The sequence below is a fragment of the Triticum dicoccoides genome, chromosome 7A (assembly GCF_002162155.2).
Source record: "Triticum dicoccoides isolate Atlit2015 ecotype Zavitan chromosome 7A, WEW_v2.0, whole genome shotgun sequence".
In the NCBI taxonomy this organism is placed as follows: domain Eukaryota; kingdom Viridiplantae; phylum Streptophyta; class Magnoliopsida; order Poales; family Poaceae; genus Triticum; species Triticum dicoccoides.
Window position 1 is genome coordinate 133,186,818 of NC_041392.1, and position 26,624 is coordinate 133,213,441.

The window sequence follows — 26,624 nt, forward strand, 5'->3', positions numbered from 1 at the left end:
AAGTACTTAAAAATTTCGGGGACAAAAAATTCAATTTACCCGACATAAATAGAGTTGGTCACGAGATATGGGTCCCCTCCTCCACGCACAAGACACAGATTCTGCCAGAAAACAACCTCCCTCCCACCGACGGTTGGGGTCGACATGGCACCCACATGTCATAGACAGCTGGCCAACCGGCCACCTGCGTGGCATCTGAAGCCTCCACACCCTTCTCGCCTAGTCGGCAGTCTCGGCTCCTCGCCAAAAATTTCGATTCCCAGTCCGCACACTGTGCAGCCAAAAGCCGAGAGAGAGCTCGAGCTCAGCTCCCCACTCCCCCCCTCCCCCCCGAGGCCCCAACCCTAAGCCCCTCGCCGGGCCCCAATGTCGAGGCCGGCGGCCGCGGCCGCGGCGGCGCTGCTGGTGATCCTCGCGGCGGCCGGCGGCGCGGCGGCGAAGACCACGATCGAGCCCTGCTCCAGCGCCGACTCGTGCGCGGCGCTGCTCGGCTACTCGCTCTACGCCGACATGAAGGTCTCCGAGGTGGCGGCGCTCTTCGGCGCGGACCCGGCGGCGCTGCTGGCCGCCAACGCGCTCGACTTCGCCTCCCCCGGCGCCGCCAACCGGATCCTCCCCGCGGGGCTCCTCCTCCGCGTCCCCACCCGCTGCGCCTGCGCCGACGGCGTCCGCAAGTCCGTCTCCGTCCGCTACGCCGCGCGCCCCGCCGACACCCTCGCCACCGTCGCCGACGTCGTCTTCGCGGGCCTCGCCTCCGCCGACCAGATCCGCAGCGCCAACGGGCTCGCCGAGGCGGACCCCGACGCGCTGCTCGACGCCGGCCAGATTCTCGTCGTCCCCTTCCCCTGCGTCTGCCTCAACTCCACCGACAACAACCTCCCCGCCGTCTACCTCTCCTACGTCGTGCGGGTCGGGGACACCGTGCAATCCATCGCCGCCAGCCACGCCACCACTGTCACGGATCTCAGCAATGTGAATGCCATGGGGAGCCCCGTCGTGGCACCCGGCGACATCCTTGCAGTTCCATTATCAGGTAAAATATTTTCCCAATAGCAGGATCGATTAACGCTGCCACTGAACCCGACTGCCTCAACACATTCCACATCATTTTCCAACCAATTGTGCTATGATGTTATCTGCGGATGTAATTTCACCAATAGCCGTGAATACTTTTTCGCTTCTCCGTTTTATACTTGCAACAGATACAAAAAGACCATTGTGAAGGCTGTAAAGCGGCAGATTGGTGATACTTTAGGCCATGAGAAATGTTAAGCTTTTTTAGACAAAAGGCACGGGGCCTGGCTTTATATTGAAAGCTAAAGATTGTTTCCATACAACATACTATGATTATTACCAGGTTGCAGCCCAGACCCAAAAGGATAGAGCGAGGAATGGAACTACCGTGAACAATTAAACACCAAAGTATTTTTGGAACCGATACTAAAACGACAGTCATTTGCACAGTTGGCGGTTGGATGGCAGTGCTCTGGTTATTCAGATTCGGAATTTTGGCTTTTGGCAATTACTTTGAATGATCAGATCAAATGCTCATTTTGGTGTTCATCTATGTGGAGCTGTATGCATTATTTTCCTCGCCTATTTCACTCATAAGCCGACAGCCTTTTTTACAAATAAACATAAGTCATCTTCCAGCTCCTATGTTTGTCAGTGCAGCAAAAGATTGATAAGTCCGGGTCCGCGTGCAACTTCATTAGGCTGAGTCAGAATCTTGTACTGAATTAGCATATTGCTCCAGCATTTCCACAAGGCCCAACAGACAGCGGCCATTTGATGAACGTCAACGTTTGGATTTGACGAATGTTGGATGCATAAATACATTTTAATCTGTTTCATATCGGTGGTCCAGGATTGGGATAAAGCATGCTTGAGCCTGCTAGGTTGTAAAAGATTAACTTTTCTGTGTTTGGTGAGGTACATAGGTGATGTGGATACCATGATTGTTATGAGCTCTCATGTTGAGTGCACATATCAATCAGTATGCTAGCTTTTCCTTTGGATAATAGGAATTAGAAAAAATATTCATAGGAAAAACACAGGAATAAGATGACACATACTTATAAATGTTAATTGATGGATCTTTACTTTTATTCATCTAAGGGTTCTTTTACTTCAATTGATTTTCCTCTTTTTGCTGATGGTTAACTATGAAAGGGGAGCCTTGGCCGGTAAAGCTGTTGCCTTCAAGTCCTGGAAACAGCCTCTTGCAGAAATGTAGGGAAAGGCTGTGTACTATAGACCCAAAGTGGTCGGACCCTTCCCCGGACCCTGCGCAAGCAGGAGCTACGTGCACCAGGCTGCCCTTTTTTTTGCTGATGGTTAACTATGTTCAGTACTGATAGTTGAATTGGATCTGCTTGCCTGCTTTGGTACCTCTCTGTTTATTTTTCTAATGATGCCTGCTATTTGTTTCTCTGATTAGCATGCGCGTCTACGTTTCCTAACTTTGCTTCGGACTATGGATTGCTCGTGGCAAACGGGACATATGCACTTACTGCTGGTAACTGTGTGGAATGCAGCTGTGGGCCAGGGGATCTCAAGTAAAGTTACCTTGTCTTGTGTTCAATGTAGTTGTATTACTGAAGTGAGTTTCAGACTGTAATCTCCATTTTCTCTTCCCCCGCAGTCTGTACTGCACTCCAGCTTCATTAGGAACGTCATGTTCAAGTATGCAGTGCTCCAGTAGCAGTCTAATGCTTGGTAATGTGACTACCCAGCCCACCAGCGGTGGCTGCGGTGTCTCGTCTTGCAGCTATGCTGGCTTAGTTAACGGAAGCATTACCACATCGTAAGCAAAAAGAAAACAAATAATCTTTGTTCAGCTTCTCCGGGTTGAAGATACTTACATAATACATCTTTGCGTTTGCAGGCTGTCCTCGGGTCTTCAACCTACATGCCCTGGTAAGTATTCCCGTTTTCTTCCCATTTAGTCCACTCTACAATTGAGTACTGCCTACCGAAAACTGTATGCAACTATTTATACTTATCATCCAAAAGGACAAGGAGATGAGTGAAAATGCATTGATATTGAAACATGTTTCGGAAATATCATTAAGGCCTTCTTTGGTTTGGAGGAATCTTGTAGGAATTTCATAGGATAGGATCCTTTAGACCCCTTTGATTTGTAGGAATAGGATCCTATTCCTATGGAGGAATTCTTTGTATCATTCACATTTATAGGAAAATAAACATTAGGCTAGACTCAGTGGAAAAAATCCTATGATGTGAACCAAAGGGCAACTCCTTTCCTATTCATATTCATAGGATTTGAGATACATGTCATCTCATTTCCTATGATTTTCCTACCCTATGAACCAAAGGAGGCCTAATATGCTTGTGAAATACTGAAACTTGAACCAAGCCGCATCAAGCATTCCCAGAGTCCGATCGATTAACACCAAATAGTTTTTGACTTCTTGTTTGGATACATTGAACAATGGAAAATCAGGTGAAAACAACTGCCAGGTTTCAACGTAATCTGAAAGAATTTTTTAGTACCGAATAAGGGAATTTTCTACTTGCATGCTAAATTCAGGATCAACTTCAACCTCATTTTCAAGATACAAGAAAGGCATATGCTTAGTACTGCTACACGTTTTCTTTTCATTCTCCTGCTTGTCCTGGGCAAACTCCTGTTTCTTATCTGTATATTGCTCCTCCCCTCACAGGACCGCATCAAGTTCCTCCACTCATGGAGCCGTCCACCGCAGCAATCCACGACTCGTACCTTGCTCCATCGCCTTCGCCAGGACCTGGGGAGGCAGGTGGTGATGTTCCTGGTTCGTCTGACCCTGGAGCGTCCTCCCATTCTCTTGCTGGAAGCCTCTCGCCCTCAGTGCATCAGCTGCATCAAATGATCCTCATTCTTTCTCTAGTCTTCTACCTGCATATGTGAATTCTTCTGTAGGGATATTATTGAATGTATTTGTACCGGACGGGGCCCTCATTTGGGCCCGGTGGAAACTCGACGACAAGGTTTTCTAGCTCTCTTGCTCAGTGTGTCTAACTACGTTTGGAGCTTCAGCAGGGTTCTCCATTTTTTACAGGCTTGCTTCTCTACAAAATTGTGCTGTATCTGTTGCATCCAAGTTTGTGGTTCATCAGATCTCGGTCAACATATCTACGTAGCTTGGTAGTACAATTTCCCCCCGAAACCAAACTCATTAAATGGCAGAAGAAATAAGGAAGACAACTTAAAATAAATGAAACCAAACGCATTATATGGCAGAAGAAAAAAGAAGACAAGTCAAGTTCACAGGGAGCATCTATATGAGACCTCCTATGTGACGTGTTTTGCGTCAAATAGACGCGCAAACTTACCGACTGACCCAGCTACTGTAGCTTTTGCCTAGAAAAAAACAACTAGCTTTTTTATTAGCCTAAAAAAAACTACTCCAGGGATTCGGCTATTGTAGTGCCTGGAGGGCACTGTAGTGAAACGGACACTGTAGCTAGCTGGTTCACTAGGGTGATTTTACTTTTTGTTATTTTGAACATTTTTGAAAATATGAATATTTTATGAAAAATGCGAATACTTTTTTTGAAATTAATTGGGAACTATTTTTAAAACCGTAAGGTTTCATGAAAATTTCCAGTCATATTATTAATTTTTGAACAAATCTTGAAAACGTGAAAATTTATAAAATTGTGAATTTCTTTTAAATCTGAAAAATCAAAATTTTGAACTTTTTCGAAACATGAACTTTTTAATTTTTTAGAGCATAATCGTTTTTGAAATTTGTGAACATTTATTGAAAACGAGAACATTATTTTTAAATTGTGAAAAAATAACAAGCATTTCTCATAAAGTTTGTTCATTGAAAAAAGAGAAAAAAAGGAAAGAGAGAAAAATAATAAGGAAAAGGAAAAAGCGGAAAGAAAATCACAAAAACAACTAAAACAACATAAAAAGAAAATCAGTATCGGAACCTTCTAGAAGGTTCCCAAAAATCAGCAGGAAATCCTACACTAGGCTACGCTCAATGGGGCAGCTCACCGCGAATGATCGCCTCGCCCGCCTGTGTGTTTGGGCAACTATTGGATGTAGTGGACGTTCAATAGAATTTGCCCATCTATTTCTTGTTTCTAGTGAGCGAAATGCTAGGCTTGCTCTAAATGATGCTTTATTCGACCGATCTCCAAACCACCCTCAGTCCGCTACCCGGTTTTTTTGCTCACAAGCATGCATGTAATTCACATGGGGCGGTTGACCGCAACATCCACATGCAATTTTGGCCGATTTGGTTAGTTTTTTTTTTTTGAAATAAGGCAAAAGATTTGCCATTTTCATTGATTAAGAAGAAGAAATAGAGGTTTTGGCCCAAGGCCGAATTACAAAGCATTACTCTCGCGGCATTACATTACTCAAAAAATTTGCGCCTGCCAGGCACCACATGGAAGCCTCCTCTTTGATTTTAGCAACAATAACCCCCACCGGCACCGCGGTGTTGCGGAAGACACGAGCATTTCTCTCCTTCCAGATTTCCCACGAGATAAGCATCATTAAAGAGATGAGCGCCCTCCGAGATTGCGAGATGCTACAGGCATTTAGTTGCCACCAATCCTTGACGGATCCTATAGCCACCCAATCTGCAGGCTGCACATCAACAAGGCCAAGCCAAGTCTTAATCATCCCCCAAACTCTGACGGTGTAGCGGCATTGGAATAGAAGGTGTGCAGCCGACTCTTGAACTTGCTTACATAGGGGGCAAAGGTGGCAGTTTGGCCATCCCCGGCGATGTAGCCTATCCATCGTCCAAATCCTGTTATTGATAACGAGCCAGGCGAAGAACTTGCATTTGGGGGGGAGCCCAGTTTTTCCACACCATCAAAGCATTGCTGTGTCGACCAAACCAAGGAACTGAGCTTTGTAGGCCGTCACCGCCGAATAAAGTCCATCCTTAGTGAGCTTCCAGGTAATAGAATCTGGCACATCCGGACGGAGATGAACATGTGAAATCTTTTCCCAAAGGTTAACGAACTCAGTAAGATGACTGACGTTGGTGATTTCAGCGGTATTCACCTTGGAGACCCAAAAGTTGTCCTGCAAAGCCTTGTGGACCGAACAACCCCTTTTCTTCAATATTTCGAAAATATGTGGTGCAATGTCTTTGGGCCTGATCCCATCTAGCCATGCAGATTCCCAGAAAGAGGCACGAAGGCCATCCCCAACGAACACCTTGGTGGCCGCCGCGAAGATATCTTTATCATTTTCATCACATGGGTTTCCCAGATGAACCCAAGGCTTAACCGGATCCACCCACTCTGCCCAAAGCCAGCGGATTCTAAGGGCTGTAGCAAATTTGTCCAGATTCAAAATACCTAGGCCACCATGAGCCTTGGACTTGCACACCTGCTCCCAATTGATGTTGCAATTGCCACCAATGACCTTATCACACCCAGCCCATAGAAAAGCTCGTCGAAGGGAATCAATCTTTTTCATGACCTGAACTGGAAGATTTAGCGTCGTCATGTAATAAATGGCAATGGTCGTGATGACCGACTTGACCAGTACCGCTCTGCTCGGAGCAGCCATTAGTTTGCCAAGCCAAGGGGTGAGCTAGGTAGCGATCTTATCTTCGAGCGGCTGGAAGTGGATGCGCTTCAGACCTTTAACCGATAGAGGCAAACCAAGGTATTTCATGGGGAATGATGAGCGGCTGGCCGGAAAGGAATGCATGATATCATCAAGGTCTAAGTTTCCACACCGAATTAGAGCAACCAAACTTTTAGAGCAGTTTGTGGTCAAATCGGTGACCTCTCCAAACCGCGCAAGGGAGTCCGTGAAAAAATCGACGTCAGCTTTAATGGGCAGCATCATCCGCATAAAGCGAGGCACGGATCACCATGGCATTACCGCCAAGCGGGTGTAGGTTGCCTTGCTCAGTGGCCTTTCAAAGTATATGGTGAAGAGGGTCGATGGCGAGCACGAAGAGAAGAGGGGACATTGGATCTCCCTGTCTTAGCCCCTGGCCAAGCGGGATGGGGCAGCCAGGAACACCGTTGAGCAGAACTCGTGACGACGCGGAGGACAGAAGGGCTGAGACCCAACCCCGAAAACGCGGAGGGAATCCCAGGTGGCTTAGCAGCTCAAGGAGGTAGTCCCATCTAACTGAGTCGAAGGCCTTTTTAATGTCAAGCTTGAATAGCAGAGCGGGCGTTCTGTTGCGGTGGAAACGCCTTGCCAGATTGCGCACATACATGAAGTTGTCATGAATGCATCTCCTTTTGATGAAGGCACTTTGGGCTTGAGAGACAAGATTATTCATGTGGGGGGCTAATCGGTTGGACATGACTTTAGCTATAATCTTCGCAATGGCATGTATAAGGCTAATGGGGCGAAAGTCTAAAATATCCTCAGCACCATCTTTCTTTGGGATGAGAGCGACATCCGCAGAGTTTAGCCAGTGGAAGTGGGAGGCATGAAGATCAGAGAAGTGTCTAATGGCCATCATAATGTCCCCCTTTATTGTGCTCCAACATGACTTGAAAAAGGCGCCAGTGAAACCATCAGGGCCCGGGGCCTTGTCCGCAGGCATGGCAAAGATAGCCTCCTTCACCTCCTCTTCAGAGATATTCTCATCCAAATCCCGAAGGTCACAATCAGGGGACGGTAAAATGTTCCAGTTGATATCAATATTGCGTGGAGGGCCTTTCTTGGCGATGTTCTTGAAGTGACGATGGATAATTTCTTCCTTTTGCGTGTGACCCGTGACCCAACCATTGTTGTGCTTGAGGCGATGGATGAATTTTTTCTCCTATGATGGTTCACACGGAGGTGGAAATAGCGGGTGTTGGCATCTCCCTCTTTTAGATTAGTGATTCTTGAGTTTTGCCTTTTCCTAGATTTTTCCAACACAGCCCATCCAATTATTTTCCTCTTTAGCCTTTTTCGAAGGTCCATTTCTTCAGGAGAAAGCTCTCTTTGTTCCTGAGCAAGATCAAGGTGTAGGATGACCTCTAGGGCCATATGAAGTTGGACCTTTGCCTTTGCAAACAGAGATTTGCTCCAGGAACGCAATCTGTGGCCGGTGGTCTTGAGTTTATGGAAGAGCCTATGATATGGCTCCACATGTAAGGAATCTTCATTTCAAGCATCTGCGACAATTTTTTGGAAACCCGGCATCTTGATCCAGTGGTTCTCGAAGCGAAATGATTTGGGCTTCTTAGGGCCATCATCATTAGCAAGCAGTAATGGGCAGTGGTCCGAAAGCGAGGAGGTTGGTTAGTTAGGAAATGGTAGAATCGATAGTTTTCCCTCAGCCATGCTCGTCTCGTGCAGGTAGGGGAAACGTGGCGCCGCTCTCATGCAAGCGGGGAGATGTCGCGAGCTTGGGCGCCCCCCTCCCCTCCTCCCCCCCGAATAATTGGCGGGAACTCCCGATGATTGCCTCACCTATTGAGCCCCCTTCGGCTGACTGCCCGAACCTATGCCACCACGCCCCCCTTCAAGCTTTCCGTCCCGGGAAGCTTCTTCACCAACGAGCAGTAAACACCATCTTCTTTGGTCGATGGTGGTCGGCAACGGTGATCCTTCTTCCCTCTCTTCGCCGAGGTGTTCCTTGCCTCATCTTTGCTACTCCCATGGTTGTAAGTTACACCACTTCCTTCTCCTTGTAGCTTAGGTCTCTGTGCACGTGGTAGATTATAGTAGATCTACAGGTAGTATGGTAGGTTATATTTCTTTTTTTCTTAGGATCAACATATGGACGCTAAATACCTCAAATGAACTACCCCCAGACGCATACCATCTTCTCCTAGGGTCTTCTACTGGCCAACGTGCCATGGGATCCAGTGAGCCTCTCGGTTGGGCTATCCCTGAGTATCCAAACACCTAGGAGTCGGAGACCATCATCCTCGGTGGCTCTGAGAAGGTTGATGTTGCTGATCACGACCTTGCTCCTAAGAGGAAGAGGAAGAGGGGCGCCTTGATGGACGGTGATTTGAGAGTCTTTAGCAGCATGACTACCACCGTTAAGGAGGTGGCATCCGCCATCAGGGAGAGAAGGCCTGTCGATGTGCACCCTTTCCTCTACCTGTTGCCATGGACAACATTGGCTTCAGTGAGAAGGCACTCATGGTCACTCTTAGCCACCTCTTGGACAACATGCACATGGTCTTGGATTGGGATGGAAGTGCAACACAAGACCCTCTAGCTCAGGACCTGACTAAGCAAGTACTACTGTTAGTGCAAAGGTCTCTGGTGGCGACATGCATGATAATGATGATGTATATTTTGTGGTAGTTAGGGCTTGAAAACTTTTGATTTCATGTATATTTTGATGATATGGTATATATTAACTAACCTGTCAGATGGTGATGGTGAACTTGCAGTTGTAGGATGAACTTGTGATGCCTTTTGGTATATGAATCATGCATCGTTATCTTGCTTCTATTTATAGTTCTTGTCAGATTATGTTGCTTGTCATGCTTGTTGAATTTTTTGTTCTTCTGCTTTGTTATGTGAAGTGATATGTGGTCTACTCAGGAAGGGTTTCATGAGTCCATGGTTCATGGCCGACATGTCATGAACAAGTAAACGGTTAGTAGAACATTTGCTATAAAGGGATTAAGAGTAGGGAGGAGGTAAAGGATAATTACTATTTGTGCTCGGAGAGAAGGGCAAGCATGAAGTAGGGAAGGGTGCATGTCAGGTCGAGTTCAGTGGGCTCAAAAACTTGATAATCTTCGTCCAGTTCATCGTCAATGTGGTCTTACTATTAATCTGTGATCATATATGACATTAATTAACAATAATCAAAGGATGGTAGTTGGTAAGCTCATCATAATGAGGTGCAAGGTAACCGCATCGGCCTGAATGTGTGCAACAAAACACATCGAATCGCTTCAGCCCAGCCCAATGAAACAACCGCAACCAAATGTTTGGCTTTGTTGCTCCCCTAATGCAACCTTCTGCTCTATGGACAACCAAACACAATGCAGAACATGACCCAAAGCCTGTATTATAGCTCAGCGAATCTCTACCGGGCCACAGGTGCAAGGGTCAAAATCCATGCATGCAACCAATCACGCCCTATGTTTACAGCCTGTGTAAGTACGTGTTCTTGAAAAGAAAGCTCATGTATGTATAATTTTTCTTTCATTTGCTTTTTTAATATATTTACTATATATTTATATTCTTTTATCTCACTCTTTTATATAAAATTTGTCTACTGCATATTAAAAAATGAGACCACATTTTTTTTGAGAGAAAACTTTTGATCTATTCATTTTTAATCATGGCAGTACAACGAACATCAGAGATATTAAAAATCACATCTAGATCCGTAGACCACCTAGCGATGACTAAAAGCACTGAAGCGAGCCGAAGGCGCGTCGCCGTCATCGCCCCTCCCTCACCAGAGCCACGCAAAACCTGTTGTACTAGATAGTGCGGAAGTCGTCATGCTAGGCCCCATAGGACCAACGTAACAGAACAACAACCGCCGCCGGAAAGAGTAGTATAGATCGGAAGAATCCAGCTTGAAGACACCCGAACACAGACAAATTACGACCAGATCCAAGCAAATCCACTAAGGGCAGATCCGCTGGAGACACATCTCCATCCACCCGCCGATGATGCTAGACACACCACCGAGACGGGGCTAGGTGGGGAGCATATTAAAAAGTATTCATAGTTTATAAAAACAAACGTTCATTAAGCATTATAGAATTTCCAAAATGTAATAAATATAAAATGTTGTCATGTATTAAAAAATTGTACAATTTTAAAAATATATTAATATAATTAAAAAGAGTGTTCACAATTAATTTTTTTTCCATTTAGTATAAAAACATGTTACCCGCCAAAAAGAGTATTAATTTTTTCATACTAAGATTATAAAATGCTTATTTTTTATTACAAAGTGTTCACAATGTATTTAATTTTGTTCATAACTAATAAGTATTCATCTATTTTTAATAAAATGTCCGTCAAGTATGAAGAAAAATTGTCATCACATTAAAAAATGTTCACTATGTTTTGAAAAAAAGTTACATAATTGAAGAAAATAGTTCACGTAAGTTTTAGAAAATAATCCTATACTTTAAACAATAAGTGACATGTCTAAAATAATTTATTCCTGTAGCTCTAAATCAATTCCTGTATTTCAAAAGATTAAATATAAAAATAGTGAAAAAATGACAAAAACAACGGAAAATAGGGAAAAAATGTAATCTAAACAAAAATAAGAAAAATTTAAAAGGGTAAAAATGATAAAAACACACAAGAAATAAAAAAGGAAAAGGAAAATAAATCTGGAAAAAGAACCAGAGAAAAACATAAAAAAGGTCAAAACCCAGATCTCGGGAAAACCTACACTAATTTTTTTTAGAGATATCAACCTACACTATTTTTTTTGAGAAAAACGTACACTAACAAAATATAGGAAGAGACCGCTCACAGAATAGCGATCTAGTAAAAAAGAGCCCTGTACCACCAGTACTGGGCCTAGCCCGGTGAAGCCACGTTGAAGGCGACTGCGGTATGACCCACACAATGAGCGAGAAATAGCAACTGCATAAGTCACAACCCAATTTAGTTTAACTGTCATTCACATATTTACATCGATATTTTTTAATTTTAATTTTAATAATATATTTAATAAATATATATAATATCGTTTATCTTGCGAATTTATATGTAATTTGTTCACTGTTTATTAAGAAAATGTTCATCATGTATTAAAAACCTGTTCACAGTTTACAGAAATTGTTAATCGGCTATTAATAATTATTCATACTTTAAATATCAAAAATTACCATGTATTAAAAGAGTGTTCAGTGTGTATTTAAAAAATTACATGCTTATAAGATTATTCATAATTCAAAAAATGTTCAATGATGATTAAGAATATATTTATAGTGTGAATATAAAATGTTTTTTACTTCAAAAGTGTAGATCATGTATTTTCAAAATGTACATTGTAATTAAAAATTATTCATGTATTTTAAAAAATATACTTCAAGTATTATGAAAATGTTCATCACATGTTAAAAATGTTCACTGTATTTTGAAAACATTTCTCATATTTTAAGAAAATAGTTAACCCACATTTAAAACAGTGTTCTTATACTTTAATTAAAATGGTCGCATGTCTAAAACATTTGTTCATGTAGGTCTAACTAAATTCTTGTATTTTAACCGAAAGACTATAGACTAAATAAAGAAAAGTGAACAAAATAAGAAGAAAAAAGAAAACAACAGCAATATAGGGTAAACAAAACCCAAAAGTAAATAAAAAATTTATAATAGGTAAATGGAAAAGGGGAAAAGGGAAATAGACACAAAAAAAGGAAAGAAAAAGAAATAAAGAAACAAAACTAGAAAAAAGTTTAACAGCGTAAAACATAGAAGACCTGCCAAAAGCGAGTTCCTGGAAAAACCTACACTAAATTATTTAAAAACCCCACTTCTAAGAAAACAATCTTCGAAAAACCACCCTTTACTGCCAGCACTGGGCCTGACCGAGTGAAGCCACGCTGAAGGATGGTGTGATGACGTATGACTAACAATAAACAAGAAATAGCAATTGAGATGTTCAGAGCCTAATTTGATTTAGCTACCAGTTACATACTCATACATAGAATTTCTATTTCTCTAGCTTAGTTTTGAGTTTATATTTGAAATAAATACAAATTAAAACAAAATACATGGTGCTGTCTACATCGATAAATTTTATTTTGAATGTTTGAACAATTTTAAATAGGGTTACAGAGGCAGGTTGCACAAGAAGCCCCGGGGAGCAGCACCAGATATGTTTTCCGTCTCTTACGGCCTGCACAGTTTCAGTAGTACTTCCTTCGTTTTTAAATATAAGTCTTTCTAGAGATTTTACTATGAACTACATTCGGTGCAAAATGAGTGAATGCACACTTTAAAATGTATATACATACATCCGTACGTGGTTTATAATGAAATCTCTACAAAGATTCATATTTACCAACAAAGGTAATATTCTACATTTTACATACTAGCCAATGAAGAAGCCGCCAATATCAAGAATCAGAATCCAACTATGAGGATTCCAAAGGCAGGAGAAGGTGCAAAGGGCGCAGAAGTTATTTGCCTGCAGCTAGCTAGGCTATGCGCTGTCAGTGGACGATCACATAAGATAATGTGTGGCTGTCATGTTTGCTCGGCGTGCGGCGAGTACGCCGGTGCTCGTCCATCTCACGATGCTGTTGTCGTCGTGCTGCTTTGTCAAAGTGTGTCGTGCCAATTTCGTGATATAGTTGCAGTCTTTTCAGCGGAAAAGAGGCACTAGCTGGTGGGGAACGAGATGATTGTTCTCATATGGCCATCTCTTTGGACACGTTTGGTTACATTCCCAGTGGAGCCTGCAACAGTTTGTATGTTCAATTAATGGTATAAGTGTCCATGTCAGCAACCAACAACACATCATACAAGCTCTTCAATAAGGCGTATGTTAAGCGTATGTTAAACAACCAGACGGGTCCACTAAATGTTGAAAAACTGAACAAACTTGCCCCGCAGCTTGTGCCTGGAGCGTTGGTTTAGGTTCATATGATTTCACTCTCTCTCTTCTTTTATTATGTGCCATGTCATCAAAACAGTCTAGGTGGCAATTTAACCAACGATGATTATACGACTGTTGGAGATGCCCTTAAAGGTATATTAGTCGTTTGATAGGCCGCATCAAAACCAACTCGCATCCTTCCCGTAGTGTAAATTGTACTAGGCCGAGCCTGCATATGAAAAAACGGTCGATCTGAGTGTTTCCGCGAGCCTGGTGGAGAGCGCTTTAAGTTTTGTGCCAGCCAATTTCTACGTGCAGGCCAGGCAACCAAGCAACTACATACTTAACTCGTCAGAGCCTGGTTGGGCTTGATGCATCCTATCAAACGCGTCCTTTGTGTACCTCTGATGCTCTGCAAATCGTTCTATGTGCTTGTCTTCTAGTAGTTTTCTAAATACATAGTATCTTTCTTTTATTTTTGATGTTATGTCAGTTGACTGAATCTAGCCACACTCTATTACATTTTTTTTGTTAATGTAGAAATTTCTTAGTAGTTTCTAACTAGTACTCCGTCTGTCCTATAATATAAAATTGTTTTTAGCACTACTATGTATTTCCGTAATAGATAAGTAGATAGATCGATCTGCTAATACTAATTGACTGTTTAGCTATACGTACATTAAGCAAAGAAATAGCACAAATCTCAAAAAAGATACTTCCTTCGTTCAAAAATAAGTGTCTCTGATTTAATATAAATGTAGTACTACAAAGTATTAGCAACATTTATTTTGGGACAGAGAGAATATCAAATAATCAACGGTGTCGAGCATAGGTGCTGGTGGACGGTCGAGAGCAACATTTTTCGATTGGGTCTGTCTAGAACTCAGTCGACTGAGACTTAACGAAGTCTAGGTCGAGTGACATCATTGCAGTTGTTTTGCCGCAAGCAGCATGGCTAGACACTACAACCAATGATGAAAAATGTTTCAACGGTTTTACAAGCAATGACAATTGATGCTGCAACCGTTGTGACTAAAATGCTGAAACCACGGCAATGCTACACACACGGGCCGATGACTACGGAAACCGTGTGTCTAGGATTTTCGGCTGAAACCATCAATAACGGATGTTACAACCGATGAGATGCTATGCCTGTGCTACAAAACATGCTACAACCAACAAGATGGCAATCAGTAGGATTTTTTGTTTTTTGCAAATGTTGGGATAAAATGTTGCATGATCGACTGAGACCTGGTTAAATTTTAGTGGACTGATTTTTAGAAAGCCCCTTTTCGATTTCGGCTCATGATGGACAGACTTGAGTGCGCTGCAAGACTTATGTTCAACGTAGACCTACCACTTGCTGGCGTCGTTGGTTGGAGTCTTGTCAGATGTATGCATGCATCCAGATATCTTCTGGAAGCATAGACGAGACCGGCACCAAGATTTGGAGCCATACGAGTGATATTTGTGTGCGATGCGAGAACCCACGGCTGCTAGCCCGTGTGTGTACGTAGGACTATAAATCCACGTCTACTAAGTGGAGTAGGTGCTAGCACTTCAAACTCAACAGCATGAAGATCTTGTCAGTGTCGCAGCTCTCGCCCTGTGTTCTCTTCCTCACCATCTTGTTCGCTTGGCCGGTGGCCGAGTCGGCGACCAGCCCCGTTGCCGTGCGCGCCGACCTTACGCACGCGGACAGCGGCCGCGGCTTCACCAGGCGCGAGCTTCTCAGCCGGATGGCCGCCCGGTCAAAGGCCCGCCTGGCCAGCCTGCACTCCCCCGCCCGTCCCGGCGCGGTGACCGCGCCGGTGGCCCGCGGCACCGTCGGCAGAGAGGACATCAGTTCTGTTAGACTGTATTTACATGTGTATATTGTAACGTTGTATACCACCTCATTATATATATATGTGATAGGCCATCCCTAGAGGGTTGTGCCGGTTCCCCCCAAAGCCTATTGTCTTACATGGTATCACGCTAGGTTACGTCCGCTTCCGCCTAAAAACCCTAAACCGCCGCCGCCGTCGCCGCCGCCACCGCCGCCGCCGCCGCGCCCGCCGTCGCCGTCACCCGACTGCTATGACGTCCGCCGCTGCGTCCGGCTCCACCGCCACCGGTTTTCTGCCGGCCTCCCTCGCGGCACTTCTCTCGAGGCCGCTGGATGCCGCCTCCCTTCAGGCGCCGATCGGGACACAGAGCGTCGGCTCCCTCTTCGCGCTCCCGCCGGCTGCTACTTCGCCCGGGCAGGCGCTTGTGGCCCACACCGCCGCCGCCCCGTCAACCGCGGCTGTCGCGCCCTCGGCCACTGCGCCGCTGGTGGCGGAGGACGTCGCGCTGGCAGGCTTCGCGGCGTCAACCGCGGCCATCGCGCCCTCTGTCACCGCGCCGGCTGCCCCTCTGACTGTCTCCACGGTGGTCTCACCTCAGCCAGTCTCCTCGATGGGATCGCAGCTGCCGCCGCCGTTTCACTTCGGCCATCTCATCACCATCAAGTTGTCGTCGGACAATTACATCTTCTGGCGCGCGCAGGTTCTTCCGCTTCTTGGGAGTCACTATCTGCTTGGCTATGTCGACGGCTCTCTCCCTTGCCCTCCTGCGCTGGTTGACAGCGTGCACGGTCCGGTCTATAATCCGGCTCACCGTGTCTGGACAGGACAGGATCAGGCGAACCTCTCCTCCATCCAGGGGTCGCTCTCTCCGGCCGTTGCTGGGCTTGTTGTCTTCGCCAAGACGTCCCACAAGGCATGGACTATTCTTGAGCGCTCGTTTGCGCACAGTCGCAGGCTCGTGTATCTGGGCTCCGTCGCCAACTTGGGGAGTGTCAGAAGCTTGACTCCACCGCCATTGAGTTCTACAACAAAGTCAAGAGTCTCGCCGACACGCTGGCCTCCATTGGACAGCCCCTCACCGACTCCGAGTTCAACTCGTTTATTGTCAATGGTCTTGATGAGGAGTATGACGCCCTAGTCGAGATCATCAATGAGAGAGGCAACTCCACGCTCATGCCAGCACACGAGGTCTTTTCACGCCTCCTGCTTACTGAGCAACGAGTCGAGACGCGCCGATCCAGGGGCAACGGCGCCCTCTCAGCAAACGCCGCCACCAAGGGTGGTCGCTCCTCTGCTTCATCCAGGGCTCCTTCGGGGCAGTCACCACCACCCGCCTCGGCCCCTCCTCCTACTGCGACGCTACCAGGGGCTGGTGGTCCACGTGTGTGCCAACTTTATGGTCGCGATGGGCACTGGGCCTCGAAGTGTCACAAGCGCTTCCAGCGGGGTTTTCTTGGTCTCGGCAATGACGGGAAGGATACACGCAACTTTGCTCGTCAGGTCGCCATGGCTGATCGTCCGCCGCCGCAGAAGCCACAGGGACACACTCAGTCCTACTCCATTGATCCCCACTGGTACATGGACTCTGGGGCGACAGAGCACCTGACCAGTGAGATGGGGAAGCTTCACACTCGTGAACCCTACCATGGCTCCGACAAGATCCACACCGCCAATGGAGCAGGTATGCACATCTCTCATATTGGTCAAGCATCACTTCTCACTAGACATGCCAATAGGAGTCTTCAACTTCGCAATGTTCTTCGAGTTCCATTTGTGACACGTAATCTTCTTCAGTTCAAACTCACTCGTGATAATAATGTGCTTTGTGAATTTCATCCTTTTGATCTTTTTATTAAGGATCGGGGCACGAGGGACATTCTTCTTAGTGGGCGGCTCTGCCAAGGTCTCTATCGTCTGGAGCATCCTGGCGTCGCTCGCGTCTTCAGTGGAGTTCGGGTATCTCCGTCACAGTGGCATGCTCGTCTTGGTCACCCGGCCACACCTATTGTCCGGCATGTTTTGCGTCGTCATGAGCTTCCTAGTGTGTCTAGTAATAAAGATGTAGCAGTGTGTGATGCTTGTCAGCAGGGGAAGAGTCATCAACTTCCTTTTTCGGAGTCCAGTCGTGAGGTGAAACATCCTTTAGAACTTGTGTTTTCAGATGTATGGGGTCCTGCTCAGACTTCTGTTAGTGGTCATAATTACTATATCAGTTTTGTTGATGCTTACAGCCGCTTTACCTGGCTTTATCTTATCAAACGTAAATCTGATGTGTTTGACATTTTTGTTCAGTTCCAAAAACATGTTGAACACCTTCTCAAGCACAAAATTGTTCATGTTCAGTCGGACTGGGGTGGCGAGTATCGCAACCTCAACTCCTTTTTTCAGTCGCTTGGGATCACTCACCGTTTAGCATGTCCACATACACATCAGCAGAATGGTTCAGTAGAACGTAAGCATCGTCACATTGTTGAAGCTGGTCTGACTCTTTTGGCCCATGCATCTGTTCCCTTTCGTTTTTGGAGTGATGCTTTCACCACTGCATGTTTTCTCATCAATCGTACTCCCACTCGTGTTTTGAATATGAAGACTCCCATTGAAGTTCTCCTTAATGAACAACCGGACTACACCTTTCTCAAGGTGTTTGGGTGTGCTTGCTGGCCCCATCTCCGTCCATATAACAAGCGTAAGCTCGAGTTTCGTTCCAAGAAGTGTGTTTTTCTTGGTTATAGCTCTCTTCATAAAGGATACAAATGTCTTCATGTGCCCACTAATCGTGTCTACATCTCTCGGGATGTTGTGTTTGATGAGCATGTTTTTCCCTTTGCCAAACTCCCTGTGTCCACTACCGAGCCACCTGTCATGCATTCATCCTCTGTTGCTTCTGACCAATTTGATGATGTTGCATATTCTACTCTATTGTTGCCTAACCATGGTGCAGGCACTGGTCGTGGGGCTCGTTTGGAGATTCTAGAAGTGCCATCTTCCTCTTCGTCGCCATCGCCTTCATCCTCGGCACCTTCTGTTTTGCATGAGGAGCACATGGCGCCCCTGCATGGCCTCGGTTTCCGTGCTCATGCACGGCCGATCGACGTCCTGGCCCGGTCGCCTCTGGCTTCTGGGCTGCCTTCGCCATCGTCGCGCCCTGCAACCCCGCCGACTGGGCCGGCCTCCTCGGTCCCCGTCTCGCCCAGGGCGTCGGGGCAGTCATCACCAGGCCTGGCCTCGCCCGCCCCTGCCTCGCCCAGGGTGTCTGGGCCCTTCTCATCAGGGCCGGCCTCGCCTGCTCTCGCCTCGCCAAGGCCGTCTGGGCCGGTGTCACCGGAGCTGGCCTCGCCCACTCTCGGTTCGCCCATGGCCTCTGAGCCCCTGTCGTCGGGCCAGTCTTCGCCATGCAGTCCGGAGTCGTCTGTCCCGAGCTCGCCTGAGGTGATTCCTGCATCTCCGGTGACCGTCACATCTCCGTCACCTTCGCCTCCGCCGGCTCCTGCTGCTGCTCTACGTCCACATACGCGCAGTCGGAGTGGCATTTTTTAGCCTAAGCAACGTCACGATGGCACAGTTGCTTGGTTAGCGGCATGCATGTCTGCTGCTCTCGCAGATCCATCCTCTGAGCCACGCACGTATCAAGCTGCTATGCGCATTCCTCATTGGAGAGAGGCCATGGAGCAGGAGTATCAAGCGCTTCTTCGCAATCAGACATGGACTCTTGTTCCTCCACAATCACGGGTAAATGTCATTGATTCCAAATGGGTTTTCAAAGTGAAGAGGCATTCTGATGGGTCCATTGAGCGCTATAAGGCTCGTCTGGTTGCTCGTGGTTTTCGACAGCGTTTTGGACTTGACTATGAAGACACCTTCAGTCCAGTGGTCAAGCCTACTACCATCAGACTTCTTCTCTCTCTGGCTGTTACTCGAGGTTGGTTTCTTCGTCAGCTTGATGTTCAAAATGCTTTTCTTCATGGTGTCTTGGCGAAGGAGGTTTACATGCGCCAGCCTCCGGGTTTCTCTGATCCGGATCGCCCTGATCATCTCTGTCGTCTGTCCAAGGCAATTTATGGTCTGAAGCAGGCTCCTCGTGCTTGGCATGCTCGTCTTGCAATGGCTCTTCGTGCTCATGGTTTTGCATCATCAACTGCTGACTCCTCATTGTTTCTTCTTCAAAGGCCTGAGGTTACTATGTACTTGTTGGTCTATGTAGATGATATCATTTTGGTCAGCTCCTCTCAGTCGGCCGCTACTGCGCTTGTTCGCTCACTTGGTGCTGATTTTGCGGTCAAGGACCTTGGGAAGCTTCATTACTTTCTTGGTGTGGAGGTTACTTCTCGTGCTGCTGGCCTTGTTATGACGCAGAAGAAGTACTCTCTGGATTTGTTGCAGCGAGCTGGGATGCTTAAGTGCAAACCGACGACTACACCCATGTCTACCACTGATAAGCTCAATGCTGTTGATGGTGTGCTTCTTTCTTCTTCTGATGCGACAGAGTACAGGAGTATTGTTGGTGGGCTCCAGTACTTGATGATCACGCGACCAGACATTTCCTATGCTGTTAACCGAGTCTGCCAGTATCTGCAGTCACCCCGTGACACTCATTGGTCTGCTGTTAAGCGGATTTTGCGCTATATTCGTTTCACGGTGGCTCATGGTTTGCATATTCGGCCGTCTGACTCTGGTTGTCTTTCAGCATATTCTGATGCAGACTGGGCTGGCAATCCGGATGACAGGCGATCCACGGGGGGTTATGCTGTCTTCTTTGGCTCTAACCTGATTGCCTGGAGTGCTCGGAAACAGGCTACTGTCTCGCGTAGCAGTACTGAGGCTGAGTATAAGGCTGTGGCCAATGCCACATCAGAGATCATCTGGGTACAGTCCTTGCTTCAGGAGTTAAGTATACCCCAATCACAGCCTCCTGTTCTTTGGTGTGATAACATCGGTGCTACATACCTTTCTGCAAATCCGGTATTCCATGCCCGAAAGAAACACATTGAAGTTGACTATCACTTTGTGCGTGAACGTGTCTCTCAGAAGCAACTACAGATCAAGTTTATTTCTTCCAAGGATCAACTTGCTGACATCTTCACCAAGCCATTGCCTTTGCCACAGTTTGAGACTTGCAGGCGCAATCTTACCCTTCTAGATTCATTAGAAAGTGGCTAAGATTGAGGGAGGGTGTTAGACTGTATTTACATGTGTATATTGTAACGTTGTATACCACCTCATTATATATATATGTGATAGGCCATCCCTAGAGGGTTGTGCCGGTTCCTCCCAAAGCCTATTGTCTTACAAGTTCGGAGTACCTCATCCACTTCAGCATCGGCACGCCGCGCCCGCAGCGCGTGGCACTGGAGCTGGACACCGGCAGCGACCTCATCTGGACGCAGTGCGCTTGCGTGCACTGCTTCGACCAGCCGTTCCCGGTTCTCAACACCTCCGCCTCCCGCATCCTCCGTGATGTCTTGTGCTCCGACCCTCTCTGCACGCGGGGCGGCCTCCCGCTCTCTCGGTGCGCCGTCAAAGACAACTTCTGCTCGTACGCCTACTACTACGGCGACGGATCCTTCACCGTGGGCAAGATCGTCGAGGACACTTTCACATTCAAGACGCCCCACGGCAAGTGCGGCACGGTTGCCGCCGTGCCGAACCTCCACTTTGGCTGTGGCATGGACAACAAAGGCACCTTCAACTCGAACGAGTCCGGCATCGCCGGCTTCGGGCGCGGCCCGATGTCTCTGCCGTCGCAGCTCAAGGTGCACAGATTCTCCCACTGCTTGACGACCATGGTAGAGTTCAGGACCAGCCCGGTGTTCTTGGGGACGCCTGATGACCTTGAAGCGCACGCCACGGGGCCCATCCAGTCCACCCCGTTCGTCCCAAACACTGGGGGTGCGCTCAGCTCGTTCTACTATCTTTCACTCAAAGGCGTCACCATCGGCAAGACGCGGCTGCCGTTTAACGAGTCAGCTTTTGCGCTCAACGACGATGGCTCCGGCGGGACGATCATGGACTCAGGCACGAGCATCACGATCTTCCCGCGGGCCGTGTTCCGAAGCCTCCGGGAGGCGTTCGTGTCGCAGGTGCCGTTACCCATCGCGAACGACTCCACTGATGCTGATAGCATGCCGTGCTTCGACGTCGCCCCGAAGAAGAAGGTGCCCACAGTGCCGAAGCTAGTCCTCCACCTAGAGGGCGCGGACTGGGACCTGCCACGGGAGAACTACGTGCTCGATCTCGACGACGACGGCGACGGCACAGGCGGCGGGCTGTGCGTGGTGGTCCATTCAGCGGGCGAAAGCGACTGGGCGATCATAGGCAACTTCCAGCAGCAGAACATGTACATCGTCTACGACCTGGACAGCAATAAGATGGTCTTCGCGCCCGCGCGCTGCGACAAGCTGTGACCGAACGTGCACGTGCATTTGTACTCTTTCCGTTTCTAAATATAAGATTTTTTGGCATTTTAGTTGGACTACAATGTACATAAATTCACTCATTTTGCTTCATACGTAGTCACTTGTTTAAATATTTAAAAAGACTTATATTTATGAACAGAGGGAGTATGTGTTAATGCACGTATTGTGTACGGTTCTACGTTATCTGCTCTAGCTAGGCACAACGAACATGCATGCATGTTCCTACTTACGGGCTAGTACTAAATAAAGAACTCAGATGTTGTCGTGACAAGTTTTCTATCGAGAAAAATGTTCACTTCTCTTTTTAAGATAGATATAGACAGGCAGGCTAAAATTAAAGGACAGAAACTAGTCATCCATGCATGCACTAACGCTAGCTAGCGAGTTAGGTCTTGATCGACGTCACCGCCGGACCAGTTTGACGCCTTGTCCTTCGGCATCCATAGCTGCAAGATTTATACACAGCAGCCGCCGGATGCTTGGGAAAACGACCTTCAATCGTAAACTTTCAGCGACTAGTCCAGAAAATGTTTAGGCAAAATAATTCTCTTAGATTACCCCCGGAAGGCTCTGAAATGTCGAATATGTTTGTCAGCCACACGAGAGTAGTGTTGAAAATATTAGCACATTTTGACTAATCTAATCCACAAGAAAACAGTAAACATAGCGAATATGGTATGCATCTCATATCGGTACCTAAGCATGTGAGCACGTACATCACATAGAATTGAAACATCTATGAATAAGTTATATACGGCCAACACATGAACGAGCAAATAGGAGATAAACGAGTTATACCCTCCGGTTGGCCAGGCCAACGCGGCAGCGGCATCGACAGCCTCGGCCAGGAAGTAGTGGAAATAGAGGCGGACGGAGACGGGGATGGATCAGAAGCAGTCGCGTCGAGACGCTCACCAAAAACCTTATTGCCGTTCTCCCGGCAGGATCTCGAACGACAGGGTTCCGGAGGCACCTGCTCTCCTGACCAACCGTGCACGCGGTCGTCGGGATGGGATCGCCGGAAGCAGCACAGAGAAAAAAACAGTAGATGACGACTAGGGTTGTGCAGGAGGAAGCGAGTGAACTGAGTTAGGATTCAGTCCAGCGCCTTCTTATATAGGTCATCGGGTAGATGGGGCTGAGCTCAGGCCCACGACCACTCGTCAATTAATCCAAGATTAACTAACCATTTCGGACCGGCAAAAATAAGCTTCGGCTCGGCTCATTCCCGCAACCCGCGGCGCGCGCATCGTGACGAGGCAAGGCGTGGCATGGCAAGGTGGGCAGCAGAGGAGGAGCGTGCGTGTACAACTCCTCTTCTCAAGCTCCCAATGACATGTGGTAGAGAAGCCCTTATAAAGGGGTCTCATTCTCACTCCATTAACAGTATTATAATAAACTTCCCACCACTTGTCATGCATCTAAATGGGTCTTAGAGATTAACCAAGGATTATTGTCTTATCTGGGCCTAAGACCATCTATAAATCCAACAATCCCCCACCAGATCTCGGGACACATAAGTTTGTCAACTGTTTCAAACAATGTTTGATATACCAAAATTTTCAATGGAGACTGTTAAGTTGAACTTCCACCTAGAGCAACAGGATTAAACTTCTTCACAACTAAACAATGGAATATGCCTTGAATTGTCAGTTTGCCATGCAGAAGTTTCGCCTATTATCAGCTGATACGTGGTTGTCGAAGGCTAAACCCCACATAGTCATAATCCTTACCTTCTCATGAGCTTTGATACATCCCAACTTATCTATAATTTTTTATTATTTCATACTATTATAGTATCAATCTTGGATATTTTATATACATTTCAAGCAACAATATATCATTTTTTTGGACTAACCTATTAACTTTGTGTCCAGTGCCAGTTGTTGTTTTCTACCTGTTTTTGGTTTTTCAGAATATCAGTACTAAACAAAGTCCAAATGCGACGAAACTTTTTGGAGATTTTTTTCTGGTAATAAAAGACTCTGGAAGCTTCAGGAGGGGACAAGAAGATGGAGCGGTGGCCCAAGAGGCACCATGGCGTGCCCTGGTTGCTTGTGAGGTTACTATTGCTTCTGTTGTTACAATCGTTACAAAATTGCTATGGTTACTGTTTCTGTTACTGTTACTACTACCAAAGCCATCAAACTACTGTGCTACTAAACACTTTACTGCAGAGATATTATTTTTAAGGTGTGGTTGAATTGACAACTCAAATGCTAAGACTCATAAATATTCTTTGGCCCTTCTTGTGTTGAATCAATAAATTTGGGTGAAATACTACCCTCAAAGACTGTCGCGATCCCCTATACTTGTGGGTTATCAAGACCTTTTTATGGCACCGTTGCCGGGGAGCATAGCTTTGTTTATTGAGTTCACTTGGGATTTATACATCTGCTTATCATTATGAAGAATTTGAAAGACGTTAGAACCAAGATCGTACCCTCTAAGATGAGGTGAGGTAAGGAACTACCATCTAGCTCTGCACTTGATTTACCTTCTATTTTAGGTCGACTTGAAACACCACCACCTACTATTCAGACTGATATGTCGCAAGTAATTGATGATGGTACTTCCGCTATGAATGATGCTTATGATGATGATAGTACTCTGCTTGATGATACTGTGCCACTAGATGAATTTCTTGATGAAAAAATTGCTAAAGCTAAATAATTTGGTAATGTTGAAACTACTGAAAAATATGATTCACCTATTATGCCTACCTCTCCTACTAGATTTGAAATGCCTAAAGTAACTGAGGGTTATGTTATGGATTGGGAGATTGGTAGAGACGTTTTTACTTGTAATGGTAGAGAAGATCTTAAGAAATTACCGAGTAAGCTAAAAGAAAAGGCTATGATAGAGAGAATGAAATATGATCCTAAATTTGCCACTTCTTCTATCATTGTTATTGATAAAGATTATGCATTCTTGGTTGATCCTGAACTTATTACATTGGTAGAATCTGATCCTTTTCATGGTTATGAATCTGAAACTATTGTGGTACACCTTATTAAATTAAATGATATAATCATCCTATTTTATCAAGAGAAAAAAAATCACTTTTACTATATTCTTCAGTTGTTTACTTTCTCATTAAAGGATGATTCTAAAGAATGGTTCAATACTCTTGATCCTGGCTGTATGTGTAGTCCCCAGGATATGATATATTACTTTAGTAAAAAATATTTTCCTGCTCATTAAAAGCAGGCCACCTTATAGGAAATATACAACTTTGTGCAATTTGAGGAAGAGCATCTCCCTCAAGCTTGGGGGAGGCTTCTCGAATTACTTAATGCTTTGTATGAACATCCTCTTAAAAAAATGAAATACTGGATATCTTTTATAATGGACTAACCAATGCTTCTAGGGACTACCTAGATAGTTGTGATGATTGTGTTTTCAGGAACGAACTATTGAACATGCTGATACGTCTTCGACATATCTACTTTTCCCCTTGTTTTGGACTCTAACTTGCATGATTTGAATGAAACTAACATGGACTGACGCTGTTTTCAGCAGAACTACCATGGTGTTGTTTTTTGTGCAGAAATAAATTTTCTTCCAATGGGACAAAACTTTGCGAGGATTTTTTATATAATAAAAGAGAATTTCTGGAGCCAAGAACCACCGGAGGGGGCACCTGGGTGGGCACAACCCACCAGGGCGTGCCCAGGTGGGTTGTCCCCACATGGTGGCCCCGCTGACCCTAAAATTAACGTTATAAAATCCTATTTTTCCAGAAAAAATTCAGGGAGAAAGAATTATTGCGTTCCATGAGACGGAGCCGCCGCCCTCTCCTGTTCTTCATCGGGAGGCCAGATCTAGAGTCTGTTTGGGGCTCCGGAGAGTGGGATCTTCGATCTTCGTCATCACCAACCCTTCTCCATCGCCAATTCCATGATGCTCCCCACCGAGAGTGAGCAATTTCTTCGTAGGCTCGTTGGTCGGTGAGGAGTTGGATGAGATTCATCATGTAATCTAGTTAGTTTTGGTAGGGCTTGATCCCTTGTATCCACTATGTTCTGAGATTGATGTTGCTATGACTTTCCCATGCTTAATGCTTGTCACTTTGGGACCGGGTGCCATGATTTCAGATCTGAACCGTTTATGTTATCACTATTATATCTATGTTCTAGATCCGATCTTGCAAGTTATAGTCACCTACTATGTGTTATGATCCGGCAACCCCGGAGTGACAATAGTCGGAACCACTCCCGGCGATGACCGTAGTTTGAGGAGTTCATGTATTCACCGTGTGTTAATGCTTTGTTCCGGTTCTCTATTAAAAGGAGGCCTTAATATCCCTTAGTTTCCAATAGGACCCTGCTGCCACCGGAGGGTAGGTGTAACGCCCGGGTAATTAAGCTACAATAATCCCACGCTAATGGTGCCACATCACCACGATTGCTGTTGTTAACCTTGTGTTGGTTTGAAACCGTTTTAAATATTCAAATTCGAATAATGTCAATAATAAGAGTTTTTCAAAATTTAAAACAAAAATGTTCGGGAGGTGCCATATTTTGCATAGGTAATTATGGGGTAATAAACACATTTTTATAAAATGCCTAAGTATTTTAAAATGAATTAAAACAAAAAAGAAAATAAATAAAAAACAAAACAAAAACAAAAACTAAAAGAAAAATAAAACTAAAAGAATAAAAACGGAAAAACAAAACTAACAAAAAAAGCAAAACCACCACCTCGCCAAATGGGCCAAAAGGCCCAGCTGGCAAGCCCACTAGCCTGACTGGCCCGTCCCCACTCCCTTATCGCCTGGTGCCGAAACCCTAACCCCTAACCGCACCACTTCCCCCACATCTCCCTCTCATTCCCCTCCCCCTCTCTCGTTGGATCTGGATCGGGAGGGCCCGATCCCGTCCACG

The 26,624-nt window shown here is 45.8% G+C and overlaps 2 protein-coding genes across 2 annotated transcripts; both read left to right on the top strand.

Moving 5' to 3' along the window:
* The first annotated feature begins 330 nt into the window (after positions 1-330).
* Positions 331-4,061, top strand: LOC119329818 (lysM domain-containing GPI-anchored protein LYP6-like). The gene is made up of 5 exons (XM_037602913.1): positions 331-1,033; positions 2,441-2,558; positions 2,645-2,806; positions 2,888-2,919; positions 3,687-4,061. The coding sequence occupies exons 1-5, from the start codon at positions 367-369 to the stop codon at positions 3,911-3,913; spliced, it is 1,206 nt and encodes a 401-aa protein (XP_037458810.1). The 5' UTR covers positions 331-366; the 3' UTR covers positions 3,914-4,061.
* An 11,009-nt stretch (positions 4,062-15,070) lies between these two features.
* On the top strand, positions 15,071-21,726 carry LOC119327809 (aspartic proteinase nepenthesin-1-like). Its single transcript, XM_037600894.1, has 2 exons — positions 15,071-15,354; positions 20,616-21,726. Exons 1-2 carry the CDS (start codon positions 15,071-15,073, stop codon positions 21,724-21,726), a joined length of 1,395 nt encoding a protein of 464 aa, XP_037456791.1.
* Positions 21,727-26,624: the final 4,898 nt, after the last annotated feature.

Coding starts and splice junctions, on each gene's coding strand:
- LOC119327809 (XM_037600894.1), top strand. CDS start 15,071: ATGAAGATCTTGTCAGTGTCGCAGCTCTCGCCCTGTGTTCTCTTCCTC. Junction 15,355..20,615: donor GACATCAGTTCTGTTAGACT/GTATTTACATGT, acceptor TTGTCTTACAAG/TTCGGAGTACCTCATCCACT.
- LOC119329818 (XM_037602913.1), top strand. CDS start 367: ATGTCGAGGCCGGCGGCCGCGGCCGCGGCGGCGCTGCTGGTGATCCTC. Junction 1,034..2,440: donor CCTTGCAGTTCCATTATCAG/GTAAAATATTTT, acceptor TTCTCTGATTAG/CATGCGCGTCTACGTTTCCT. Junction 2,559..2,644: donor TGTGGGCCAGGGGATCTCAA/GTAAAGTTACCT, acceptor CTTCCCCCGCAG/TCTGTACTGCACTCCAGCTT.